Source organism: Pipistrellus kuhlii, unplaced genomic scaffold (genome assembly GCF_014108245.1).
Source record: "Pipistrellus kuhlii isolate mPipKuh1 unplaced genomic scaffold, mPipKuh1.p scaffold_m20_p_7, whole genome shotgun sequence".
In the NCBI taxonomy this organism is placed as follows: Eukaryota; Metazoa; Chordata; class Mammalia; order Chiroptera; family Vespertilionidae; genus Pipistrellus; species Pipistrellus kuhlii.
The window spans coordinates 49,929,293-49,957,031 of record NW_023425573.1 but is presented as its reverse complement, the minus strand read 5'-3'; the positions used below and the strand labels follow the sequence as shown (position 1 = coordinate 49,957,031).

The 27,739-nt window shown below is 37.5% G+C and overlaps 2 protein-coding genes across 2 annotated transcripts in view; one reads left to right on the top strand and one right to left on the bottom strand.

Moving 5' to 3' along the window:
- GALNT5 (polypeptide N-acetylgalactosaminyltransferase 5) overlaps window positions 1-14,554 on the top strand; it is a 48,005-nt gene extending 33,451 nt beyond the window's left edge. The window contains exons 7-10 of the mRNA XM_036421838.1: window positions 692-1,015; window positions 5,840-5,920; window positions 9,122-9,283; window positions 12,709-14,554. Coding sequence (XP_036277731.1) covers window positions 692-1,015; window positions 5,840-5,920; window positions 9,122-9,283; window positions 12,709-12,849 — 708 coding nt within the window. The 3' untranslated portion in view covers window positions 12,850-14,554. The remainder of the gene's footprint in view (window positions 1-691; window positions 1,016-5,839; window positions 5,921-9,121; window positions 9,284-12,708) is intronic.
- Window positions 14,555-21,450: 6,896 nt separating this feature from the next.
- On the bottom strand, window positions 21,451-27,294 carry ERMN (ermin). Its single transcript, XM_036421839.2, has 3 exons — window positions 26,796-27,294; window positions 26,082-26,174; window positions 21,451-23,222 (listed from the first exon to the last, which is right to left on the bottom strand). The coding sequence occupies exons 1-3, from the start codon at window positions 27,034-27,036 to the stop codon at window positions 22,726-22,728; spliced, it is 831 nt and encodes a 276-aa protein (XP_036277732.1). The 5' UTR covers window positions 27,037-27,294; the 3' UTR covers window positions 21,451-22,725.
- Window positions 27,295-27,739: the final 445 nt, after the last annotated feature.

Below are 27,739 nucleotides of genomic sequence, written 5' to 3'. Positions count from 1 at the left end.
ATAACTCTTTTGGAACATTTTTCTAATATATTGGAAGCAATGAAATTATTTAGTTATGGGTCATCTTGGAGAACACACATGACAGGAAGTGACCAAAAGGCAGGCTGCAGACAGGCCATAGTGCAGCAATTTGGGACATATCAGAGGACTCTGGGTATTTATAAAGTCACTGATTAATATCTGAAGCTGTAGCATAAGCCATAGGGGAGAGCATCCAAAAAACAATGGCTCTCCTATGCAGTAGGGTGATATTTAGTAAAAGTGGTATTATTTGAGCTCCTGATCAAGGAGAATGGTTTTCGAGTTGTGTGTGTTTGTGTGTGTGTGTGTTTTTAAGAAAATATATGCTTTTTTCCTTGATTCAACTAAAGCAGGAACTCATTTTACATAATGAGATTGTGAGGAATTTTTTGGAAAATAGAAATTTACATTGCAAAGGAAGGAAGGGGAAATATATATTTTACTGATTCTGAAATGATCCACAGCAATATGCAAAACTAAATAAACCTGTTGAGTTTAATTTTCTATTGAAGAAGAGTTTAGAAGTTGAGAGAGCTACTATGATAGGATATTATATTACTTCAAACAAAGTGGGGGAGGAGAATAGTCAGGTGGTTCCTTGTCATCATTAATTGCCCATAATTTGTGGACAAGGATTTGATAATTGATGCTTATCATTAAACTGTTCCAGGTGTGGATGTGTGGTGGCGAAATTGAGATCATTCCCTGTTCCAGAGTGGGCCACATTTTCAGAGGTGATAACCCATATTCCTTCCCCAAAGACCGGATGAAGACAGTGGAGCGGAACTTGGTGCGGGTGGCCGAGGTCTGGCTTGACGAGTATAAGGAGCTGTTCTATGGCCACGAGGAAAACCTCATAGACCAAGGGCTAGATGTCGGAAACCTCACCCAACAACGGGAACTTCGAAAGAAACTAAACTGCAAAAGTTTCAAATGGTACCTGGAGAATGTGTTTCCTGACTTGAAGGCTCCCATTGTGAGAGCTGGCGGTGTGGTAAGTTCAAGCAGCAATTTAAAATCTGACTCCATAAATAATAAAATGCCAATATACTTTTGAAAATGTGGGGGAAAGAATGAATTAATTATTACATTACAAATCAATACCAGGTATGAGTGCAGATGAGACAAAGCAGGGTTGAGGATGAAATAAAAGATAAACTTGGTGAAGGCTTCCAGGCAGCCATGTTCACTGATTAACTCAGCAAATATCTATTAAGTATCAATGAACCAAGCAGTATTTTAAAACTGAATTTCAGGTGATAAATTAAGTAGACTTGACCTCTTCATTGTGGAGCTTGGAACTGAGAAGAGAAAAAATATTATAAAAATAAGCAAGTAAAGAGTGAATAAATATAATAGCTCTCATTTGGGAGACAGGCCAACAGTGAAGAATCCATCTAAGTCAGAGTGGCCAACTGAGGAGATGTTGAAGGCTAGGTCTGAAAGACCAAGAGTCAGCCAAGTGCTAAAGGAGCACCAGGCACAGGATGCCCTTATGTGAAAACTCAGAGACTGATGACCATCCGAGATGTTCAAGAACTGGGAAGGACATGACTGTTGTTGTCAGGGTGTGAAGGAGGAAAGAATGGCACCAGGTGAAGTTGAAGAGGGAGAAAGGAGTCAGATCATATAGGTCCTTGTAGGAAAGATCCTTCCTTCCTTCTTTCCTTCCTTCTTTCCTTCCTTCTTTCCTCCCTTTCTTCTGAATGTAATGGTAAGTTATTGAGTAGGGTTAAATAATAGGATGGCATGATTTAGAGTTTTATAAATTTAAAAGTAACAAATTGTCAGACAACAGCAGAGAAAATTCCAAGATACAAGGTAATGTACTAAAAGGGAAGAAGCCAAGCTAGATAGGCGGGATAGAGGACAAAGCGAAGAAAAAATCAAGGAAGAGGAGAAACTTAGACAAAAGCCATTTCAACCTGTTCTAGGAGTGAGGCTAGATTTGAAGAGGATGACCAGATGTGAGGACATTTACCATAGGATGGGTTTGGAGATGGTTAGTCAAGTGTTGACCTGGAGCTCTTCCCTAGTTATGCATACTTTCATTTTTTTTTATTGTTCTATTTCTCATTTAAGGTTTACTGCCAGTGTTGTTTTATTTTCTTTAAGTTTCCTTTTTCTTCATGCCAGAGGTTCTCAGACTTGAACAGCAGTAAGCCTGCTTTCTTGAGCCAACTTTTTTCAGTTTGCCTTTGAAAGGATTGTGCAAACCAGCCATTCTTTGCGAAGCAAATCTCCTGATGACAAGGACTTAGTAAAACTATTCTCTCTGGTGGTATAAGGATAACCTGGAATATTGTGAAAGAGAGGAAAGTGGTCTGAATTTTGTTCTATTTGTTATGAAATTTAACTGACAAATGGGTACACATGATCTGTTTGTACATACCATAATGTATTATGGAATTGCCATCCTTATAGGTCAAAATAGAAACGTGCTGCCTCAGGTAGTTCAATCTGCTGTTTTATCTTAGGCAACTCAGTAGGAAGAATACCCTGGACTTATACACTATTCAAGAGATTTGTCTGTAAAATAAATTTATATTTTTAAATACTATCTCTTGAGCAGGAAAAGAAATTTTCACCATAGTAATTTTTTTCCTGTCCTAACCACACAAAATCTCAGCAAGACCATTACCAAGCTTTAGCCACCAGAGGGAACTAAAAAACTGTCTTTTGCCTTCTCTGTGTGGCTAACTTGTTTGCATTCTCATGAAATTTTTGAAGAGTTCTCCTAATGAAACAGCTTTTGGCTGATGCCTGAGTTATTATATGTAAAAATGCAAAAATAGATATTTTAACAAATTATTTCTCTCACTATCTGCTGCCTTCCTTAGACAAATTTTAATAAATATGGCATTTGCTTCCTTCTGAAGCAACCAGTAGGGAGCATTATTACCATTAAAAAACAAAACAAAACAAAAAATTAGGACTTTTCTTCAGGCAATGCAGAGTGAGATGTACTAGAATGTTATTCTGGATACACAATCTTAAAAAGTTCCATGAAAATGAATTCCACAACCTATACACTTAGGAATTTAAATCCAGTTAAGTTTTTTGTTTGTTTGTTTGTTTGTTTGTTGGCAGGGGGCGAGTGTGTGTGTGTGTGTGTGTGTGTGTTCTGTTTGTGTTTTTTAGTGAGAACAAGTAATTTCTTATTGAACCAAAAATATTTGGAATAAATAAAATAACTTCACCAATAATGTATATTTATATTGGATAAAATTCTTAGAAACAGGCCTATAGCCTAATGTTTAACAATTCTGTGATAAACTGAGACTAACTTCCATTCCCTAATTTGGCAATAAAATAATTCAAAATGAAAAGTTTAAAATTGATATACTACCTGATTTAAAAAATATATTTAAATGGTTTACTGTAAAATCATAAGTACAATTCTTTAAAAACAAAATGAAGCCCTGGTCTGTTGCTCAGTGGCTAGAGAGTCAGCTCACAGACCAGAGTTTTGCGTTTGATTCCCTCCCCCGCTCCCCACCACCACCACCACAAGGGCATATACCTCAGTTGAGGTTTCCCTGCCCCCATAGGGCTATGTATGAGAGGCAACCAATCGATGTGTCTCTCTCATGTTGATGTTTCTCTCTCTCCTCCTCCTCCCTCCCTTCTACTCTGTAAAACTCAATGGAAAAAATATCCTCAGGTGAGGATAAAATAGTACAGTATTTTTCCGGCGTATAAGACGACCCCCTAATTTTACACTTAAAACATAGGTTTAGACCTATATTCGCTGTATAAGACTACCTCCCACTACAAAGAAAAGACTTATTTTGCCGTCAAGATCTGCAGGTAATTTTTGTGCAATTTTGGCCTTTTGCCCCTGATTTTCGGTTGACTTTTTTTCATTTCAAAAGTCGTCTTATACGCCGGAAAATAAAATAAAATGACTCAATTTTGAAAACCATTCAAAATGAGATAAAGAATCACAGTTCTTTAGCACTTCATCAAATATTTTGTTATTAAGAAAAGGAGTTTCTCTAGTAAATTTCTCTAGTAATCACTGGTAAAGAGGGAAGGGAAATAGATCTTCAGATGAAGTGGGTGGGATCAGGGGGAGGGAGGCAAGGATAGAAAAGATTGCCCTTTTTCCTTCTAATGCCTCTCAGTTCTTGGAAGAAGGAATTGTACAAAATAAATACAAAGAAATCTATTGAACCTTGGGCTCCGAAACACTGTTCTGGGCCATCTTATTAGCTGTGCTGCCAAAACTAGGGATCCATGGTCAAATACATATGGCAAACAACACACTACATTTCTCTTAGAGCAGCAAGCTGAACATTATGATACCCTACTGAAAGTTCTGAAAGGTTCCGGGGTAAGACTACCTGTTCAAGAGATTGAAGCCAGAGATTTCCACACCCCTTTGACAATAAAATATTTTCTAAATTATCCACAATATTTTTATCTCTGTTTCATCTCTATTTACTCTTCTCTGAAGTTCACGATGGTTGATTCCTTCTGTGATTACTGACTGCTCCCACTTACTAATGGTGGGGGGGTTTCTCCCATATTTTCCATTTTAAATTGTGAACAGAGCTTTCTTTGAGATTTCTGACAGAGTTCATGTCCTTCTAGAATTTCTTTTGCATTCCAGCCAACCCCAAAGCAACCAACCGGCTACTATTTTTATGTTGTTTCAGTGCCTCAAGGGTCTGTCAGGTTTATACTCAATAATACAAGTGTAAATTCACATCTCAAATCCAAATGAAGGTCACTGTAAGTTTTTAGATCTGGCAGAATCTAGCCTCCCTGTGGCATCCCTCCCTGTGGCATCCCTTTTAGTTTAGTTTAGTTGTCATTTTTCTGCATTTTCTTGCCAGCTAAGCTATGAGTGGAAAAAGTGAGGACTAACTCACTGAGCATCATGTTCTGACACTGGTAGTTTTGTGAGCTACAGAGACTGCGTCATCACCCCAGAGTTACAGCTCTGTGTTAGGCATGTGGAGCAGGAGAGGGCACTAATAGTGTCCCTGGCAACTAAGCCCTCACCACCTCCCTGCTCCGCAGGCTCTCCAGAGTGGAAACTTGGTTTTATACAGCTCTTCTAGAAACCTGAGAAGTCTAAATTGCACTATTAACCCACAGCCTCGTTAGCCCTGCCCAGGATGTCAAGGGGGCAAGGGAATCAACATTTTTCTGCGTTAAATGGTGACTTATAGAAAGCTGCCTCTATATTTGACCCTGCAAATCCATTAAAGAGCTGGGGGCCTGCCAGAAAGTGCCTTTAAGCTTGGCTCCGTATTCATTTTCGTGACTTTCCTGTAATGAATTGTAGCTTGCCTGAGTCATTAGGAAGATTCTGACAGAGAATCAGCTGGAAATCTGCTGTTCTTGAAGGACTCAATTTATCTATCTGTGATTCAATGCCTGAGCAGTCAAGTAGCTTGGAGGGGTCAGCCAGGCAACAGAGCTCACAGCTGTCAGTTTGATTAAATTGCAAGTGTGTGCCCTGACTTTTAATATATGCATCAGACAAACTTGAGCCAAGAAAATAACTACTTTTTCTTGCCACCTTGTGCTCATTCCCTATTCAACATCCCAGGCAAGGGTTAATTAAAAGCTTCTGTTTGTTGGCTCTGTGGCTCAATTGAGAGATTGAAGTTGTACTTTAGCAAGATTGCATTATGTCTCTTAGAGATAGCAACCACTGAACTCTTACAGTGCTAAGTACTGCTGAGCTATATTAACTTAACTGTCTTTTAACCTTCCTGTTGTTTCATATTCTGTGTTTTCTGAATGCCTTGATCTACTTTAAAATGTTTGTTTCTTCATACATATTTTATATTTTGCTTCCTAGCTTATTAACATGGCCTTGGGTAAATGCCTTTCCATTGAAAATACCACAGCCATTCTGGAAGACTGTGACGGGAGCAGCAAGGTATGCTGGGCTGGGGTTTGCTCTCTGATAGTAGGTGCAGCTCACATACTGGTGCATAGCTGATAAGTGCAGGGTATAACACATTCATCACTCACTTGAGAAATTGGTTTTTGCTTACAGAAACAATAGTTAATTCCTATATAATCATAAGATTGCTAAATGTAAAGATGTGGGTACTGAAGTCAACACATGAGAAACGGAGATCTGGCTCCTTCACTTGCAAAGTGTGTGAATTTTGTATGTTTCTTAACCCTCAGGTAAATGGCAGTGATTATAGTGCCCACCTTAATGCTAGTGTGAGAATTGAATTAGATGAAACTATGAAGCAATTAGAACAACACCCAGTTCTTAATGCTCCACAAATGTTCACTGCTATAATAACAGACAAAAAAAAAAAAAAAAGTTGAAAATAGCACGTGACGTATAAAGATAGAGTAATAAAGAAAAAGACAGGATATATTTTTAAATAATTAATTTCAGGGAGCAATTTGATTCTCTGATTCTATACCCTGCCCCCATTCTTCTATATCTGAAGGAAATAATGTAAATCACATAATTCACGATCCATGATGGAAAACCCTGCAGCAACACTCCCACAGACTCAGAGCACAGTGGTGAGGGAGGGAGGAACTCTGCAGTGCTGGAGGGGAGCTGGAGGTGATGGCACCTCCCTCTCCAACACACGATCCCTATTCATTCTTATTCTTTGGGGACAGTTTCTGGACTCACGGGGACATCAATTCATGAGTACAACTCAGTTCCCTAAAATTGTAGGCCACTCTTAGGTAGAGAAATTATTTTTCATGATAACATAGGCTTGCCAAAACATACTACTTTGATTTGAGTAGGAGATATTGATTTGATTTTGAAGTACATCCCATCAATACCTCTTCATTCAAAGCTTCTACTAGAAAAAAAAGGGGGCATTTTGTCATCTCTGTGGCTATAATTCAGCTATGGATTGCAACCTGAGGCTAAGGGGACTTTTAATTAGGAAAAAAAGGAGACACTTGAAAGAAAAAAGTGTCAAAAATCAAGAAATAACTTATATGTATTAACAATTTTGAGAGGAAACAACTCACAAATAGTAAAACAAAACAATATTAGTCCAAATTAGATGAAAATAAAATATTAAATAGTGCAACCCTTCCAGTCTCATCAATATTTTATCTGAAAATCCAAGTTATGGTCTTAATAACCACTGAGTCTCTTGAGAGGAGACTGGGAAGGAAATATATGACTTGTGCAACCCCTGCCTTCCACAAATGTCCATCTCCCTTTTGTCTTGTTATTCCTTTTAGGCTTCTGCCTCCTGTGGCTTGTTTGAGTAATAAAAAGTAAAGAAACTTGGTGGAGATAAAGTTATGGAGTAATAAAAAGTAAAGAAACTTGGTGGAGATAAAGTAAAGAAACTTGGTGGAGATAAAGTTAGCCAGAAATAATAAGACAATATTAAGCCAGTGACTACAGCATTTATAACAATAATAATAATAATAATAACAACAACAACAATAATAAAGCTTAAAAGAATAAATCCCGAGGGTTGTAGGATTGTCCCATCAAGCACTATCTTTTCACCTTACTTAAAAAGTCTCTTTAGTTAACTTATCAATCAGTTGAGTTGTCCCTTTGCAAGGTACTATCTAGCTTTTCTTCATAGCTACATAGCTTCTTTGTATTGTGTCCATGCTTCTTGTCAACATAAGAAACATCCAAACCTATAGAAACATTTAATTAGTTTATTTGAGCCAAACTGATGGCATATACCAGGGAGTAAGATCCCAAATGCTCTAGAATAATAGTTTTGCAGGGTGTTTTGTTTTGTTTTGTTTTTGTGCATTTGAGATTAAGGAAGGTATGTAAGGAAGTACATGAAGGTGGGAAAAAACAAGGTGGGGCATGACCACCCACCATGACCTGCCTGTTGGGAATTTGTGATCAGACCCCCGGTAAGGTTACTTTCCATAGAACCACCATTTATCCACATTCTCAAATTTAAATATGCATACAAATCACTTGGGGAGTTTGCTAAATGTGAATTCTGATTCAATAGGTTCGTGGCAGAACTGATTCTCTGCATTTCCAACTAGATGTAGGTGACCCTAATGATGGTCTAGAGTGGCATATGCCAGGGAGTAAGACCCTTTAGCAGAGAGGTCTACCCCAATGCCATACTTGATCATCTAAGTGACATCTCAATCACATTACCAATAATTCATTAGATAAAAACTTTTAGATTTTACCAGTAGACTTATTTACTAATTCCTTTACAAATTTCCCACAGACTCAGAGCTTTACAGTTTATTAACCAGGCAGATAGTACTAGGTTGTAAATAACTGGAGAAAATATATAAAAATTAAAAACATGGTTCCATATCCTGAATTGGCATTTATTTTAGACCTTGGTGATTCCGCAAAACTGGACTTCTCTAAGAGCAGTCCTTCACACTATCAGCAAAGAAAAAAATTTTCAAAAATATATTTTATTGATTTTTTACAGAGATGAATGGAGAGGGATAGAGAGTTAGAAACATCGATGAGAGAGAAACATCTACCAGCTGCCTCCTGCACACCTGATGTGCCCACAACCAAGGTACATGCCCTTGACCGGAATCAAACCTGGGACCTTTCAGTCTGCAAGCCGGCGCTCTTTCCACTGAGCCAAACCGGTTAGGGCATAAAGAAAGATTTTTAACATTCCCTCTAGGGGTCTGGTTGTCTAGCATAATAATTTCCACAAAGTAGTTTAGGGCCCTGACTTGGATCTCCTGAAGTCCCACTTGCTCAAGACTATGGTGGTTTGGAGGTTCCAATACTTCAAGCACCAGGTGGTCTGGGATTTCGAACTGGAATGACATTTGTTTGCAGGTATGTACTAACTGGACTGTGGTGTACGGTTGCAACTAACCCTTTCTCAGGGCTTACGTAAGTGTGCTAAACACTTGACAGTCATTACCCAAGCCTGTGAGACAGTCACGTTGAAGTTGCTACCCAACTAAAAATGGAGAAAAATTAGATTAGGCAGGATTAATATTATGCCCCTACTATCAGTGTTGAAAGTGGCAATACCAGGATTCACATACAAACCATCTGACGAGAGTGCCTATATTCTTAACCTTTACTGGCAAAAAAAGGTTTGACGAAGCCCTTACTTGTGTTTTCCACCTGAGGTGACCTTTCTCTTACTCATTTCTTCCACAGCTTCAACAGTTTAATTACACCTGGTTAAGACTTATTAAACATGGAGAGCAGTGCTTGGCTCCCGTCCCTGAGCAGGGAGCCTTGAGACTGCTCCCTTGTGATAACAGAAACAAAGGGCTGAAATGGGTACACAAGTCAGCATCAGCCTTTCGGTCAGAACTGGTAAGCAAAATGTGTATATCTCTTCTCTCCGCAAATCCAACTTCCCGCTAAAGGTGACAGAACACCCTCCCTGGCAGCCAATCAATCTGAAGATTTCAATGTGTTTGTGACAATGTGTTTGTGAAAAAGTTCTCACAGAGAGTTGGGCATATTTTGTAACTTCTCAATTATTTTAAGTAGAAGTCACCAGGTTTTGTTGTTTGTATTGCTGTCATCGTCTGTTTCTAAAGTTGTTGTTTAGTCAGTTAACAATGCCAAAAGTTGGGCTATAGGCTAGAATTAGATTGCATCAGTTACCAGAAAGCTCACAAGGGGAGTGTAAGGGGAAAGTAAGAAGCAGTGTGTTCCCTCCCAGCCCTGCATTTTACTCTGCATTAGGTTCCCCATTCTGCCTCTTTCCAACTAGGAACGTTTGCTCATGCCCTCTGGTTTCCAGAGATAGGACTCCCCTGGGGTGCTGGAGCCAGCTCCCACCACCTTGCAGCAGCTGGTTGTGTTCAACTCTTGCCAACTGCACCTTCAGGGATCCTGCTTTGGTAAATTCAAACCAGCCACGATGTGTGTATTTATATCCATGCTACAAACCAGGGGGTGTTTTCCCAGAGGTCTGGTGGTTCATGTTTACCAGAACATCCCAGCGATACCCTAGTCCACATGTGTCAAACACAAGGCCCGCGGTCCAAACCCGTCCCGCCAGGCCTTGCAATGTGGCCCGCACCGCGCTGTCATCACTGCACTCCGCTGCGTTTCCATCACAATGACAGTTTATGACTGTTCAGTAAACCATTCGGCCCGCGATTTAGGCTGGATTTTAGTTTTTGGCCCCTTCTCTGATTGAGTTCGACACCCCTACTAGTCTCTCAAAGTCCTCTCAGCTTTTCCCAATTCTGTTTCAACAGGGTAAAAGTCATAATCATTGATGTAGGATCTTGGAGTGGTAGAAATAATGTCAGGACTATCTTCTCAAATTTCCCACTAGCTCACCAGGAGGTAGCCCTCAAATCCTCAAATCACCGAGTATATGGAGACCATCATTTTGGTCAGGAATAGTCCAAAGTAAGCCCACATTTTTACGTGGAGTGCCTCCATTCCTTTTGATGTCACAGCCAGGATAATTTTCTTCCTGCCCAGGGTCAAAACCAGGGCCTGAGCCACACATTCTCTAGCCTTCCCCCCTTTAAATTTTCTCTGTTACATTTCAGTTGCTTCGGGGCATTTTTTCCCCCTCTTTAGTAATAATGGTTATTATTGAATTTTTCTGAAATATTAGAAATTATCAGTGCATAAACTGATAATTTTATGTTTCATGGTATTGGGAAAATCCATAAATATGTATCAAATAAATTACATCTTACCTTCTGTTTCTCTAACCCTGTGCCAAAGAAAGGAGGAAGAGAAAGAAAGAGGGAGAGAGAAATAGAGACAGGGAGAGAGAGAGAAGAGAAAAAGAAAAAGAAAATACAGAATATGAGAAAAACAAAATCCTTACCCCACCTTATTTGTGACTTTAACACAATAAAGAGCTGCTTTCTGCCTTGAGTTCCCCTTTTCATGCTGCCAGATGTCATAGAAATGAATATCTTTAAAATGGTCTTTTTCTTTTTTAAAGTATTTTGGTAGTTTTCATACTTACCTTTCTAAACCCCCCAAGACGTGAAAGTCTTAGAAAGAAAAGGGAGAAATGGAAAATAAGACTATGAATGGCAGGAGCATGTCTCCCTTTTCAGGAAGCATTAGGAGTTGGAAGCTTCATGGAAGGAAGAGGGGTAATGGTAAGCTTGACCCTGGATACCAATGAATTATTAAAGTTATGTGTTCATAAATCAGCATTTAAAAGATGTTCTCTAGGTCAGCCTTCCCCAAATGCTCCGGAATGAGGTCACTTAAAGGTAAATATAGTTTCATAGGTGGCTTCTAGGACTTGGGGAATGGAATGGCCCTCTACCCCATGTGTCTTTCGTATGGGGACACGTTTTTGGGGTGTGTGTGTGTGTGTGTGTGTGTGTGTGTGTGTGTGTAGGTTGTTGTTGTTGTTGTTGTTGTTAATCCTCACCTGAAGATATTGTTTCCATTGCTTCTTCAGAGAGAGTGGAAGGGAGAGTGGGAGGGGAGAAGAGAGAGAGAGAAACATCAACTGGTTGCCTCCCACACAAGCCCTGACTAGATTTGGGAAGTACACCTGAAATGCATGTAGGTGCCCTTGACTGTAATCGAACTTGATATCCTTCAGTGTACATGCTGATGCTCTAACCACTGAGATACTGGCCAGGGCTGGAGACGAGTTTTTAGTTACCTCTTTACAATCCAGCAGAACATTGTAGGTAGTCAATAATAATGTTGCTCAAGTTTAACTTCTTTACAAAATCTTGAGCATACTTGAGCATCATATTGCCCAAGTTCTACAAGGGAGTTTGTTACAATGCAGATTCTGATTCCATAGGTCTATGGCAAGGCTGAAAGTCAGCATGTCCAACTGTCTCCTGGGTGATGCTGATGATGGTTTCAGCGGAGAGGTCTAACCCAATGACATACTTGATCATCTAAGTTAAATCTCAATTACATTATAAATGATTCAGTAGATAAAAGCATTTGGAATGATTTTACCAGAGGTCTATTTTTTCTAATATAGTTTTGTAGGAATATCTATAAATAAATTATTGTCACCCCTGTTTAATAATTTTTGAAAGTATTATAAAACTAATAATATCTTTATTATATATAAGTATATAATCATCTTTGTCATAGTCCTGGATAGTTGAAAAGTTCAATAGGTAAAAAAATAAAAATAAAAAAAATTACAAAGCCATGGGCAAGTTCTAAGTAGGCCATTCACCATTTCTAGGATATTAATATATATTAAGCAATAATATTATAGAACCCTGAAGTGCTTTTGACTTTTTTTCCTAATTACATCCAAATTTTCTGGATGTCAGGCATTGTGTACTCAGAGATTATGGTAGGGAGCTCATAAGTAGAATACATTATTTATCTAGCATTTTGTATTCTAAATTTGCAGTCTAAGGCTTAGACTTAATTAAGAAATTAACTGACTCACTACCTATGATGGTATGTGGGTGTTATTTTTGTGTGTGTGTGTGTGTGTGTGTGTGTGTGTATGTGTGTGTGTGTTTTCTTTTCTATCATCAGTAAAGGAGCCATCATCCATCAAATATAGAAATGCCATCTGGTACTATTTTCTTTAAATAATATAGTAATCAGCCATATAATTAGAAAATTCATCTTTGAAGTATGAGAATTTAGTGTAAGCAAGAGCAACAAACTTAATACTGCCCAAAGCCAGTGTTTATGCTATTAATTTAGTTCAGAATAACCCTAAAGAATAAAAAATGTAAGTGCCTATCTTTTTTTTTAATTGGTTTCCATTTCTTTACCGTGGCTCATTCTCAGATCCCCTTTCTCTCCAGGTGGATCACATTGTTTCTGGAAACTATCATGAGTTGTTATGCTTGGAAGGAATTTTTTCTCAGAAAACCCTGAAAGTTGCTGCTTGTGACCCAAAGAAGCCATATCAAAAGTGGAAATTCGAAAACAATTTTGAAGTCTGAAGAGGAACTGATGTTTTTATGTAGTGAGCCCATTATACACTGTGAAAATGACAGTGAACTTGGTGATTATATTTCTCCATGGTTTAAATTTTTTAAATGAAGAACACTTGAATAGAAGATTTTCTAAAATCACAATATTTGAGATACCAAAAGTTAACTCAGGGAAACAGTCCAACATTGGATTGGAGTCCTTCCTCAGTACTAGAAGTCCTTTTGAATGACCTGATTTCTTCTCTGTGCTAAAACTCAGCCTGTAAATTTCCCCATACAACCTATTGGGTACCCGGAAATAAAGACAGAGTACTTGGGGAAGTACGATGATATTCATTATGAATGTGTTGGGTAATAACCAGCTCTTTGGCCCACAAGTAGGGAGAACCTGGTCCTTTATTTACTATTTTTTTCATCAAAAAATTTACTTGAGTTTTTATGGATAGAAGTACTCATAAACACACAGCTATCACCTTGGCAAAAACCCTTCAGATTACATTCATGTTAAACTTATAGTTTGGAATAGTATTAATATTACTAGAGGCCCAAATTTCATGGGTAGAGTCCCTAGGCCTGGCCAGCCATCAGGGCTGATCTGTGCAACAACCAGTGGGGCGATCAGGGGCCCCACTGGCACCCGCCTTGGCTGGCCTGGGGCCTGTGGGCTGGGGCAGCTCCTGAGTTGAGCGTCTGCCCCTGGTAATCAATGCACATCATAGCAACCAGTCATTCCACTAGTCCTTCCACCATTTGGTCAACTTGCATATTAGGCTTTTATTATATAGGATTCTCCCTGGTGGCAGGATTTTGATCTAGCTTACTATATGATGCTTTTTTTATCAGTCTGAGTCAGTGGAACATTTTTAATTGAGGATGTCAAATGCTTGTTCATTTATAGATGTGGGCATTGTTTCAGTTCATTTTGTACTTTTAAAACTACACTTAAAAAATGGTTATGCTAGTAACTTCCTAGACTTGTGAATATTAAAAAATCAAAAAGGCAAAGTAAAAGAGGCTTGACCACAAAACACTATAATAACCCAAAATTCATTTAATCACTAAACACATATGAGGAGTTGAAACTAATAAAACAGAAATAGAGCCTTGAAAAATCTTAAGGTTCTTTTATATAAAATACTGCCTTAGATTTAATAATATTTATGGGGATAAAGTATGCTAAAATGGGCTTTAGAGATTTTAAAGTAGAAATAAAATGAAGGAAACAATGAAAGGGGAAGAAAATGAGGTAAGCAATCTTTAGGAAGAGAGGTAAGAAAAAATTGCCCTAGATTTGTCCAAAAAGAAAAGGAATCTTGCACCTAAATGGGGGTGTGGGGGGAAGAGAGATAATAAAGCCTCAGATGTGGATCTAAGGATAACACTGGGGAGAAGTAATATTTCTTTGACTTATATTGAGCCCTAATCTTAGGTATGTCAATATTTGGGCATTTCAGAGAAGATCTTAGAAATCCACATTCATTTTGGTAAGAAAATTGACACCCAAAAGACACATTACCCATCTGAAAATCTCAGAGGAGAGAATTAGGATTAAACTTGTATCTCCAGAGACAGGGCTCATTCTTTTGCCCCTGGCCACTGGCCTACACACAACCTGTTCCACGGCATTTTTATAAAAGATGAGAAATCATTTTGCTGGCAGTGGATCTCTGGAAGATAGCCATAACCATGCTATATGCTTATTAATACTTAAAAACAAAACAAACAAAAACTTTGTTCAGGTGAGGAGATAATAAACCTGGTATGTTTTTTAAGAGAGAAAGAGGAGGGGGAGAGAGAGAGAGAGGGAGAAAGAGAGAACATCAAACCTCCTTTTGGTGCATGGGACAATGGTCGAACCAACTGAGACACACAGGCCAGGGCTAACTCTGGTGTCTTTAGTTCTGACTTCCTATTTAAATTTTATTTTTAGCCTGGCCGGTGTGGTTCAGTGGTTGAGCATGAACCAAGAGGACCCTGGTCCAATTCCTGGTCATGTTTTGGGCTTGATCTGCAACAGCAGGCTTGCAGGAGGTAGCCAATTGATATGTTTCTCTCTCATCAATGTTTCTATCTTTCTATCCTTCTCACTTTTTCTCTCTCTAAAAAATTAATAAAAACATATTGAAATTTTACTTTTAATTCCAATTAATTCCACAAGAGCAGAGCAAGAATCAGAAGAGGAAGCAGTTTTGCATATTTGCATCATATTTGGGATGCTTTTTTCAAATAATTGACATTGCAGATGAGGTAAGAGAATGATTAGAAAATTAGCTAATTCTTTCAAAAAAGAGCTAAGTGGGGGAATAAAACAAGGTGGTTGCCAAATGTCTAATTAAATGGCTGACCAAACTGAATATGCTAGGAGCTTCGTGTGGTTCTTCATGTAACTGAAAAATGCTGAACAGTTATCTTCCCCCAATCTAAAGACTGTATTTTTATTCAAAAACAGATTCCATCAAAAATGTCAGCTCTGCTCAGAAAAAGAGTAATTATGGTTTTCATGCACTCCGCTTCGGGTATAACAGCAGAAGAAATGTGAATGTTTTTCTCAAAACACATTTGAGTCTCTTCAGTGTATGCTCTTCCTAACTTTACTTTGACATACTTATATGAAGCTATATTTGAATCTATATTGTCAATACAACAAAGGATTGTTTTCGTACATCACATATTTGCTCTTGGGTAGAATTTTAAAACCAGCATTTAACATGTATTTTTTTTTCAGTTCCTCTAAGATACAAGTAACGGATCACTAGTAAGGAATCTTCTAAGCCTGACCCTGCCAGTGCTAATTGTGAAATCTATTACCAACATTTTCTTAAGCATTACCCTATAAATTGTGGTTTCAGAAGGCTGTAATAAAGGTAAAAGTCCTACCAGGTCTTCTGATACTTCTAATGAAAAACCCTTGGAAGGGACACAATAAGACCCTTATTAGCCCTAAATTTTCCTATAGGGGCTGTGTTATTGGGGATTTCAGTTTTTCCTTGTTTGACTTGAGCTATTGCCCTTCTTAGAAAAATGTCTATTACCTTAAAAACAAGTGTAACTTTTATAATATTTTGCAGGACTTATTTGGCCAAAAACTAACTTACCAAACCATCTGAGTGCTTCTGAGCTTTTCAGTTTGCACAATTTCTTTTTCTATTTCAACAGCTACCCAAAGCTTCTACCCTACTCCCCCAAAGGATGGCACAGCTGTTGTTGGTACGATGATGTTTTATCACCAGCATCAAATTTCTTCAATCTGCTTGCTGACATTCAATTAGCTGTCACTCACTGGGCCAAAAACCATCATGTATCATGATCACAATGCATTATTGGCTTTTCCACGCTAATTTGGAAATATTCTCTTAGCTTTTAATACACCTTGCTTCTATTATAGTATGCCCTTATGAATTGTAAAGGGGCAAAAATATAGTTAGTGTAGGAATTCCATTTTCCCGGGCTCATGAATAGCTTACAGTGATCTTAAGAAGGCTCTCGTGGCAGATAATGGGGTTGAGATGCATCAGGGAGTACCATCTTTATTTGTTTTAACACCTTTAATTTAACTTCCACATGTAAACACAAGAAATAAATTATGCCTCAGATGAAGGCCTCAATACTTTGGATAAAAACAAGGAAATGACAAGGAGTAAATAGGAAAAAAATGGAAACAAATTATCTTTGACTACCTACTATGTGCTAGGCACCGCTCACTGTTATTCACAACTCAGAGAGGTAGGTCTCATTCTCCTTACTATGCTGCAACAGGATGGCTGAGAGGGATTGTCTAATGTCATTCCACTGTAAGAGCTAAAAACCCAATTTTTATGCTATGTGGCTCGAAGAAGAAGAAGAAGAAGAAGGAGAAGGAGAAGGAGAAGGAGAAGGAGAAGGAGAAGGAGAAGGAGAAGGAGAAGGAGAAGGAGAAGGAGAAGGAGAAGGAGAAGGAGAAGGAGAAGGAGAAGGAGAAGAAGAAGAAGAAGAAGAAGAAGAAGAAGAAGAAGAAGAAGAAGAAGAAGAAGAAGAAGAAGAAGAAGAAGAAGAAGAAGAAGGGGGAGAAGGAGAAGAGTCTTTCATTATGCCATGTTACTATGACTTTTTTTTTTTTTTTAAGTAGGCAGTCAGCTCAGTAGAGCTCAGTTAAAATCCTTTGCTTGTGGTATCAAACCTCTTTGTTATCACTTTTGGATGCTCTATAGACAGGAAATAGAAGTTGCACCCCTTTTGTTAAAAAACAACTGAAGTGTAGCTTAAGGATAGCCATCCAGATGCTTTGCTGTGGTTTATCTCCTTGACTTCGTGTTGGACACATTCTTTTCCATTTTTTGGAATAAATATGAGAGGGAGAAGTGGCTATAGAGAGATTGCTTCTCTTTGAATATTACCAATTCTTTATTCCCCTAAGCATTAATCAAAGCTGACAGATTTGAACAAAGGTGGAAAGTGAAAAATTGAGGAGTCCCTAACTGAGACTTGTAATTTTTACTTCTATGTATTGCCACCATAGTGTTTTTGCAACAACTTTTGCATAGGTTATTCAACAATTCCTACAAGCCAAAATGTCTTGCAACAAGAAAAGGAACACTAACCGAAGCTAATGTAGAAAATATTTATTTTTGGCAAATAGCCATCTCATGGGCAGGTTTGAATAAACCATGTTACATATTATATTGGTATACTCCTGATGAGATTTATTGGATAGTATTTCAAGTGTTGGTGGTGCCTGTTTCTAAAACAAAATGGGGGGAAGAATACCACTACACTAAGCAGAGTTACTGCCTCTGTTTTCAACCTAATGAATCAACTAATATGATAGATACCACTCCAAATAGGGTCTCTTTGCAAGTGTAAGTGAATCTTTGTTTTGAAAAAACACACATAAAATTATCATTTTCCAGCAAATAGAGCAACTGCTAATATGCTGAGTCCCTAATAATGACAGTTGCCATCAAATAAGTAGCAAATAATTTCTTTAAAAATAGAAGCTTTCTATTTTGTTATTGATTGATAAATATTGGCCAGTTTTAGAATATTTGTCATAATATATATATAAAGCCTTAATATTAGATATTGAAATTAAAATTTTTGATAGCAGATCTTCACTTGACTATTGAAAAACATATTGATCTTTGTAAATATATGCACATGTTTGTATATATGAATATATACAAATATATATATATATACACACAAATATTTTTATTTTTATGCATATATGTATATATGAGTTTCTATATTTTATGCTTTAAATTAGGAGAGAGTAAAACCAGGAATTTCTACTTAAAAATAAAGAAAATAAAAAATATGTTTTGATATTTTTAACTCTTTTTTTAAGTGCATAGCTCTGTCTGCATCTGGCTTTCTGGACAAAAGTGCAGGTGGACTTTCACTCTGGGTATTGTTTTCCATACTTAAAAGGAGTAACCAAACCCTAAATTTTCTAAATGTTTGTTATTCAGGTTAGGGTTATACACACACCTTAATCCCTCTTCTTCAAAACAACTGCTGAAGTGTTGCTGGTTTTATACACATTAGCTATAAGAGGTGGAGATAAAAATGAGAAGTGTCAAAGGTCAAATTAGTGAATTTTGTTTTTTATTATCCGAAAACATTTGTCAATGGGAAGAACTGGATTAAAACTAGAGTAGACAGGAATTTTGAGTTACTTTGAACATTTTTAAGTATCCAGTGTTTCTGCCTCTGACCAACTGAAGTTATTATAAAGAAGGAAGCAAACATATAATGTTTGATTTTGAAGTTTCTAAGTAAAAATCTAAATCACTTTCCAAATTCATTTTCAAAAATTTCCTTAGCTGGCAATTAATTAGTAGACATTATCATTTGATTACATAGTTTGCCATGTACCTGACTGATTCTTACTGCTGATTTCTACCCATGTCATTGTGTTTCTGTTGATTGTATGGTCTAGTTACCTCGTGTTGTTTATGAGCTATATACACATTTTGGAATTCATATGTATTATGTTTATGGTGACCTGGTGCACCGATCTGTGTGTGTTTAAAGAAAATTAATTAGAAGGTGGCCGGTGGGGCTGGGCTGGGGGAGATGGGCCAGACATGCCCTGAGGCAACCTCCCACAGTTCCTCCCTGCCATCTGCGGAGTGAGCGGGGTCCCTCTGCCAGGTGGGGTCCCTCAACCTGGCTTGCTGGGATTTGGCTGAAACCAACTCTCTGACATCCCCCGAGAGGTCCCAGAGTTCAAGGGGCCACTCTGCAAAGTTCCTGTTGTGCAGGGTGTGGAACGCAAGTGCAAGTGTGCAGTAAACCAGCTTCGGGTCCGACCACTCCCCAGCCACCACATAACCCATGGCGAAAGGTGGAATCCTGTGGTCCCATCAATCTGCCTCCTCTCTGATTTCAGGGTGCATCACCCAGAATCACTGCTGCTAAGTCACTGAAGCTTGGCAGCTCGTGCATTGAGCCTCTTCCCACTGGTGGTCAGTGCACAGCATAGCAACTGGTCAGACACAGCATAATAGCCTTTTATCTATATAGATTGTCTGATATTGTAATGTTGGCAAATGTATGCTATAACTTTTTACTTTACCTTTTATAGCCCTTTTTGTTTTTGTAGAACAATGAAAGTTCAAGCCTTAAAAAATGAAGTTGCCTTCCTCTTATGGTCAAACATATTTCTTCTTTATGATACTCGAGTGCTTCATCTTTTCCCATAACTCTCTATTATTAGTTATTTTAAATATTTTTCATATCACTTTGAAATACTTAAATATCCATTCGCCATTTGTAAGTGTACAAAGAGTACTACCTCGTGTAAATTTCAGAAACAATTACTATAAAAGTGTTGGCATAGTTTACATATATTACCTTCATGACTACAAATATTTTTTTCAAGTTTTGAAGTTAAGATGCATCTAAAACAATAGCTCAGTTTCTGTAAAAATAATAGAAATTTTCATGAACATTACATAATAGCCATTAGAAATTTTTTTCAATTTCATATATGATCATTTGAAGACCTATAGAAATAAGTAATGCAAATGAATTGATTTCTGAAGCAACATTTATTGATCTTAATAGTTGCTGATATGCAAGGTTTCCTTCTCAATTTCAAAGGTCAGCTAAAGAAAATAAAATCTAGACACCAAAAACAAGGATCCAAATTTTTATTGAGAACAAGTCAGACACAAAAGTTCTTTAATTACTTTGTTACTGGATGGATAGACTGTGACATATTCTGTGTCTTCAAAATTAGCCTTATATTAAAGATACATTTTAAATTGACAGAGAAATAGAGCTGTTATTAATTCCTGTTTGTCCAGCTACTGAAGAAAATTAAAATTCATGTAAGAAATATCAGCATTCTTACAATAAACCAACTCTCTCTACTCCCAAATAACAGAGTCCTTCTTCCAACCGGGAACCTTGAATCACAAAAGTGGTCCTATATAGTTACCAATTTGTATTCTAATATGATAATATCCCTCATGCAATCTGAACCAGACCCTTATCTTTCCTAAGTTACAAAGAATGAAATAGCTACTCATCACTGTCATGTTATTTATGGCCACCTAACTCTGTGGCCTTAGTGTAAAATGGCAGCAGCACAGGACATAGTTTCATCCCTGGCCAGGGTAATTCAGTTGGTTGAGCATCATCCCATGCACAAACAGGTTGCTGGTTTGATTCAAGACAGGGCACATGCCCAGGTTGTGCTCAATCCCCAGTGGGGGATGTGCAGCAGGCAGCCAATAGACGTCATGCTCTCACATTGATGTTTTTCTTTCTCTCTTACTCTCCCTCCCCCTGACCCCAAAACACATTTTAAAACAAGAATAGTTTCAGTGCTCTTTTGCAACTACATTGCCTCATCCATGAGCATTAAGTATATACTCATTAAATATGCCCTAACCTAGTCTGTTGACAAAATCTTTCATGCTTCATTAACTGTCTGATAAAAGCACAAAGCTAAAAAAGCCAGGGTCAGTGTGTGTGTGTGTGTGTGTGTGTGTGTGTGTGTGTGTGTTGGAGCTGCAAAAGAGCTAGTTGCTTTGCTATATCATAAGACCATAGACCACATCATCATCTCTCTTGGAATAATTTAAAATATAGCCTCTGTTCATGGTAGATTAACAATATGATCCTGATGTGTGATCGCTAATGCAACACTGAGCTTTGAAGTTAAATAGAAAATTGTAGGGGTCATCAGTAATCCAGAAAAGAAAAGAGGTTGTCCTCATGGACAGGTTTAGAGGACCTAAATAAACAAGAAATTATTCTAGTGCATTAATTTTCCTAGCTTTATTCTGAAAATTTGCCTTGTCAAGAATGAGAACTACAGGTTCTACTGATGAAGGATGGCAAAACATTTATACATTCAGGATGCAAAGTATCTATTTGAAAGAATAATAGGAACACTGCAATCTTATTTCAAAATTGAGCCTTGTAAACACTAACTACAAGTACATGATACTTTAGAAATATATTACATGACCAGGAAGAATTAAAGAAATTGCCATTAGAATGTGTGGGATTTGTTACACATAAATAAGCAATAATCTAAGAAGGGAGTAACCATGGTTTTTTACAAGATGAAAAAGAAATAAACAAAGGGTTGAATAGTACAATGAAGACTGTATTACATTCAGACAATAAGGAATTGTCTTTTTATTTGCAGGGCCAAAAAGAATTTTTATGGCGACATAAAATACCAGATAATATATATGGAAGCATGAAATAAAAAATTATGAAACTATCTAAGAAATCTATATAAATGTAGACTCTCCTTTTTCATAAATATTCAATACATTATTTGACACATTGGTTTAATGAAACTCCATTTAAGCATCTTGATTTGGGCTGAAGTCCAGCGAATCATATATTCCCAACAACTATAGAGCTTTCTCACTAAAAATGCATGCTCACACTCTACTTTGAGAATATTCTAAGATAATAATTTTCATTTTCATAGTAACTAGTACAGTTATGACTAGAAATGTCTCAGGTTTCTAAGGAAAGAAAATTATTCTGAGATATAATTAATAAGGAAAAGTGTGATAATAAGAGGGGGTATTTTCTTTAAGAAGTGCTAAGGCCCTCATTTTCATTTTTAATGGCTTACACTTTGCTAGAGAAGATTTTATTTTGTCACAGAAGTAAAGCTAACCAATATAGTTCTTTAGTCTGTTGCCCACCATTTGTGTATCCCTTCCCTGTACCAACCTCACAATGGATTTACTTCATCTTGAGAGGATAAAGGCAACATTCAGTAAATAGAATTCTCCGGACTCACAATTGCGCAGCTCCTCTAGTGAGAAAATTCAGTGAATGGTTAATACTGAGGCAGAAGCCTGTACCAAATTTTCACTCTGCAGATGCCAAGAAAACCACTTAAAAATCTCTTTGGAAGGTAATAAGAAAGGTGAAGTCTTTTGAAAAGTTTACTGGCCGAGTCTATAAAATAGTGCTTAAAAGTTAAGAAAGGGTTAACAACAGACTTTCTATCAGTCTCAAGGTACAGGGTCTCAAGGTACAGGAAGAAAGACCCCCAAAGAAATACAGGAATCATTTCAGATCGGTCTCTTCACTGAATGGCTGTATTTCCCAGCGCTGCTCCTTTTAAAGCCAAACCATGCCAGATTCCCCAGGGGTTCTAGCTGTTCTGGACTTATCACATGTGCTATGTTAGTGAAGTTTTAAAAAGCAAATGTCCTTCAATAAACGTAAAGGTTTTTGATATGAAGTTACCAGACTGAGTTGTGTCTAAGGTTATTTCCACATTATTCTACAGTGAAACAGAAAGGAAGCTTCCACATCTTTAAAGAGGATAACTGACATAAGGCATGCGAAGATGCATCTTAGGAAAACAGAATTAGCTTTTGCTTTAGTTGGGTTGAGAACTTCTCAGATCCAGTTAGTTTATAAATTCATCATAGACTCAAATTCATCAATTCTTTGCTTGGTATTCCCCTTCCTGATCTTCCGATAGGATATTGTGTTGTATCGTGAATAAGCATTTCTGGAAATATCACTCTTCTTCCCAAATGGTGGCTGCTCATCAGGGGTCACAGGCTGGGAGCTGGGGCTGCTCAATGGGGAGTCCTCACTTGGCTCACCTTCCTCTTTGAAGTGAGAACCTTCTATGTTTTTTTTCTTAAATTCTATCACTCGAACTTCATCTTCATCCTCATCTTCATTGTTAGTTTCTTCATCCCAAACCTCTTGCTCCTTGTCATGCAACACATCAACTTGGCCAGCCTTTCGAAATCCCAGCCATTCGATTTCAGTTGCCTGGTAAGCTTTGCTCTTCCTATCCCCAACTTCTCGTTTTTCTAGATGTTGTTCAGCAATTCTTTCCTTTTGTCTACTTATTTCCTGGTTACTGCTGCTCAGAGGAATCTTCTTCCACTGATGCCCTGTAGCAAAATCAATGGATAGCTGAGATGGGCAGAGTTTCCAAAAACTCAGATGTTATTCTCCAAATGTTTTTTTTCTGGACAATCATTTCCCCACATTTGTTTCATGAAATACTATTTTGTGAGTTAGTAATCTATTTTATACAATAAAATGGGTTAGTCCATCAAATTCATTTGGAAAACATTGCAATAAACACTATTAAGCGAGCTTCCTCATAATTCATCCAAGCCATTTAAATGCTAAAGAATACTGTAAATCTCCAAGAAAGTTAGCAACTCAGCCTCTTTTGACTAGGGATTTGTTGTTGTTGTGTGGACTGTTGTATTGAGTGAGACTGGTATTCCCTGAGACACACTTCTAAAAACATGTCTAGCTTGTCATGACTGGATATGAACATGTAAAATAAATACTTGGACCTATATCTTACACACACACACACTCCTCAGGGAAAATTAGAAAAAAAAAAATCTCACAGGGAAATGTAGATGGCTTTCTTCCAATAGTAAAAACAATGACGGCCCCTGTCTGTCATGCTCAGAGTAGCACATTCAGTATTTGCCACCACACTTCTCAGAGTTGTCCTAAGGTACCAGGTACAGAAGCAGGAGCAGAGGACCACAGATGCTCAGAAATCGTGAACTGAGGTAAACCAAACCCACAAAGCACACACACTTTAGTCTGATATCTGCTATGAATTTCCAAAAAACCAAGATTTAAAAGTAATGTTGAATCATATTTACATAATGCTAGATTAGCCTATTCCTTTAGAGATGTCCTTAGTGACAACTAATTAATTCAAGCTATTTGCTATCATGTCCTGATTTTTAAAAGGCTTAATTCATTGCAAACTTCACTTTACAAATGGATCGTATTAGGATATTCTCAACAATAAGTATTGAAAATGCAAAAAGAATTAATTTTAAGAGAGTAGAGGTAGCTCTGTGACCTTTCACCCCAGAGGACTTGTGTAGGAAGCATCTGTCTGAAGTGTGCATGATTCAGAAATATTGACTGTGCTGAGTCCTTGGCAGGCCTGGGTTTGCTATTTCCTTTCAACACTTTAAGAGGCTTGACTAAAGTGAGAGACAAGGTTTCTTTTTGCCCTTCCTCACCACAATTTTCTATTTTCACTGAAAGAAATAAGTTCTCAAGTTCTTTCCATCAAATACTTTTCATTCTCTTTTTATTCTATTGTTTTCCCAACTATAGGAGTCAAATGGTAAACTTACAAAAAGAGATAGAATTGAAGATGGATTTTTCACTTCTACCTCATTGTGCACTCGTATCCAGCCCATGTTCTTTATAAATAAATGTGCATGAGAATGTTGAACTTTGTTTTGTTTTATTTTTTCCATAAGAACCAAATAAAATGATCTGTTTGCTCATATTCATGACTTGGGCATTGAGTTGTCATGCATGAAATTACTTCTTGAATTTGAATTATAGTTTTTCTTCAACATTTTTAGCATCTTTCTATTTTTTTTAACGCAGGAATATTCTCTTTGGAGACTTTATAGCTGCTTGTCATTGTGAACATAACAGGCAACAAAACAACAAAAAATACACCTCTAGCTTACAGGAAAAACACATGTTCCACCAGAAACAAAAGGATTCATTCAGAAAAAAATTTACCCTTAGACTCACTACTCTGAAAATCCAGACTGCTTTTGTTCTCTATATGTTAAAAATGAAAAATCCTAGAAAACTGTTGTCCCCACTAGAATTTCTGATTAGAAATTTGAAAGGGGGTCTAGATGAAAATTAAGATGCCTGCCTTCAAAGCTACATTGGAAGCACAAAGATCAGGACAAAGAGTTTTAGCTCATTTCACAGGGGCTGAAGTGACTAATTATCAGTGATAAGGCCAGAGCTTAACAATGCCTGTTGTTGACTACATTCTGCCTTAAGTGTCTGCACAGCGGACCACTGCATGCGGTCAGTGGGCAGTCTGAGATGTGTCCAGGAGAAGTGGACAAACCTAGGAAACTGCTAATCACATCCATGTCTTCCCTGGCATCTATTATTTTATTAGTATATGATATTTAAATTCAGCCAATAATCTCAGAAATATTTTTCCTGTTAAGGTCCTAACTAAATTGCTTATGTCTAGCAACCTGAATTCAGTTTTGAGATAAGAGGCTTATGGCTGCAAGAGAGGACACACATCATTCACTAATGGGTTTTTATCCTTCTCTGTATTTGGAAATTGCTTGAATATAGGTGTCTCCTTAGGAGAGAAGTCTAAAAGATTGTGTGTCTCTTAGTCTCTTGAGTTTATTTGAAATGTAATATAGTCACTTAAAAATCAATGTTTGTTTTTTATTTTCATAATGTTTTTATTCTGAAAAACACAATTAAAATTACTACCTGGGAGATTTCCTTGACAAAAATTTAGATAACCGTTTTGTGTTTACCTCAGAGACTTGAATTTTCCTTTATACGAAATAAATTTATAAAATTATTTTAAACTGTATGTCAGTGATACACTTTTAAGATAAACCCTTTTGAAAACATTTATATTTTATAAGTTGACTCACACAGATTTTGAAATATTAATAAAATTTTAAAAAACATTGATTTAGTGGACTAACTGATTAAGAGACAGACGTATTGTCAGGTCAAAATGTGCCAATCAGTTACACCAATCCATGTAGTCTGTCTTGAAGCTTCTAGAATACTTTCTAAGGTGGAACCCACAGATAACCAAGACTCTCTTATCTGCCTACAGCAGCTTTGAGCTTTGGAAGGCATTGCCTGGGTTGCTTTTTCAGCACCACACTCACTCAGCATCCCATGCCAAAACTGTCATCCATACCCGGTCAGACAAATTGTGTACAAAATGGAGCAGTGCCTCTTACCTTCTCTGAATGCCATTTCATCAACACTGGTTTCTTGGAGAGAAAGATCTGTGATGGCCTTATGAACAATGAACAGATGCTCTTCTGGTTTCTCTAGGGGTGGGGAGGAGGAAGGCACACTAGATTAATATTTTAATGCTTAAGTAATTCAAGGTTAAATAACAATTGATTTTTTATTGTGATCACTAAAAACAACTATTTCACTCTTCCTCCTCATTTCTTCATTGGTTCCCTTTATTTATAAACATAATGCTAATCTTCCTTTAATATCTAAGGTATATAACCATGATTCAAACACTTTATGATGTATTTAGAAGAAAATCTGGAAATTCTGAATTCTTTTTGCTCAAATAATAATGGGACTGTCCATAAGAATAATAACAGTAGCTAACATTTAACCAAATAGTGAGTAATCCTCACAACAACCCAACAAATGTTGGCACCATTATTCTGTCTTCTAAATACTAAGTCTTCAGGAGGCCAGGAAAGTTGTCCAGGATCACATAGCTATCAACTAAATAAGTCTGGATTTGACCAGTGGCACAAGTTTAGTCCTAATATTGTGCAGCCCCAGTAGCAAAAGGGGCCACATTTGGACAGGGACAGGGGTGGGAGGGTGTACATCTCATTCCTGTCATGACAATTTATCAAAACAATCCTGGATGAGTTTACAAATCAAATCAAGCAAATTGAAAAAGAAGGAAAATGTTTTACCTTTCAGAGTCTTCTCATCTTTGGGCCAATGGAGCAGCATCTTCCCTTGCAATTTTTCACTTTTCTCCTGATTCTCTTCTGTGGGCAAATCTTCAAGACTCGGTTCCACCCTGTAGTAAGGTGGGGTACCATCCACATCACTGACTTTGTCATTGGTTTTAGGGATCGGTGGGTTACCGTTTTCAGGTGGTGTATCCCCATTACACTCAACCTGGCTGAATGTCATTGGAACATCTGTCATGATGTACAGTTGAGTCTGATTTAGAGAGAGCTTTGGGAAACTGAGTAAATGGATTCTTGATAAGTCTTCTTGCCTTCAAGTCCTATAGTTCCAACTCCGACTTTATTAAAAATAAAACATAACAACAAGCTTCTTTTTCTAAAGGTGCCCAGAGAGCACTTAGAATAAAAGCAATAGGATTTGTCCGATTTGCCACCAGCCCATGAGCAAGATTTGGGCCAATCGCCACTTTCTTTGCTGCTTAGCAGTCCCACTAACAAAATTAATGGTTGCTTTTGATTTACATAAACAAACAATTGGAGGCAATCAGGCTTTTGTGTTGGCTTGCAGAGGGGGACTTTCAGCTTGTCAGCCCCCCTCTGGGAACAGAGATTGTTGTCCCTTTTCATAATGGCCTTTTGTTATTTTCCTTGTAACAGGAGCCACAATTGTCCCACAGCTTTAATCCAGAGAGAATGACCACCTTGAGTCAAATTAGTTCTGTGAAACCAGCTTAACATTTCCAAGCAGATTTTGTTCGAGAAAAGCCTGAGCTATTTTGTAGGGGACAATGGCATCGCTTCTTATTTATTTAAGAATAAAAACAGCTTATAAAAAACCTGTGAACAGGACAGCTTCATTAGAAGCAGCTCTCGCAGCAGATTCCATGCTTTGCTTTCAGGAGCCCAGAGAAGGGACCTAAGAGAAAAACACAAGCAAAAAA

Bases quoted from the DNA above. Each gene is read 5' to 3' on its own strand.
- ERMN (XM_036421839.2), bottom strand. From the start codon at position 27,036: ATGACAGATGTTCCAATGACATTCAGCCAGGTTGAGTGTAATGGGGAT. The intron at 26,175-26,795 runs GTAAAACATTTT...CCCCACCCCTAG, and splicing joins AGATGAGAAGACTCTGAAAG to AGAAACCAGAAGAGCATCTG. The intron at 23,223-26,081 runs GTAAGAGGCACT...ATTTTGCTACAG, and splicing joins TGAAATGGCATTCAGAGAAG to GGCATCAGTGGAAGAAGATT.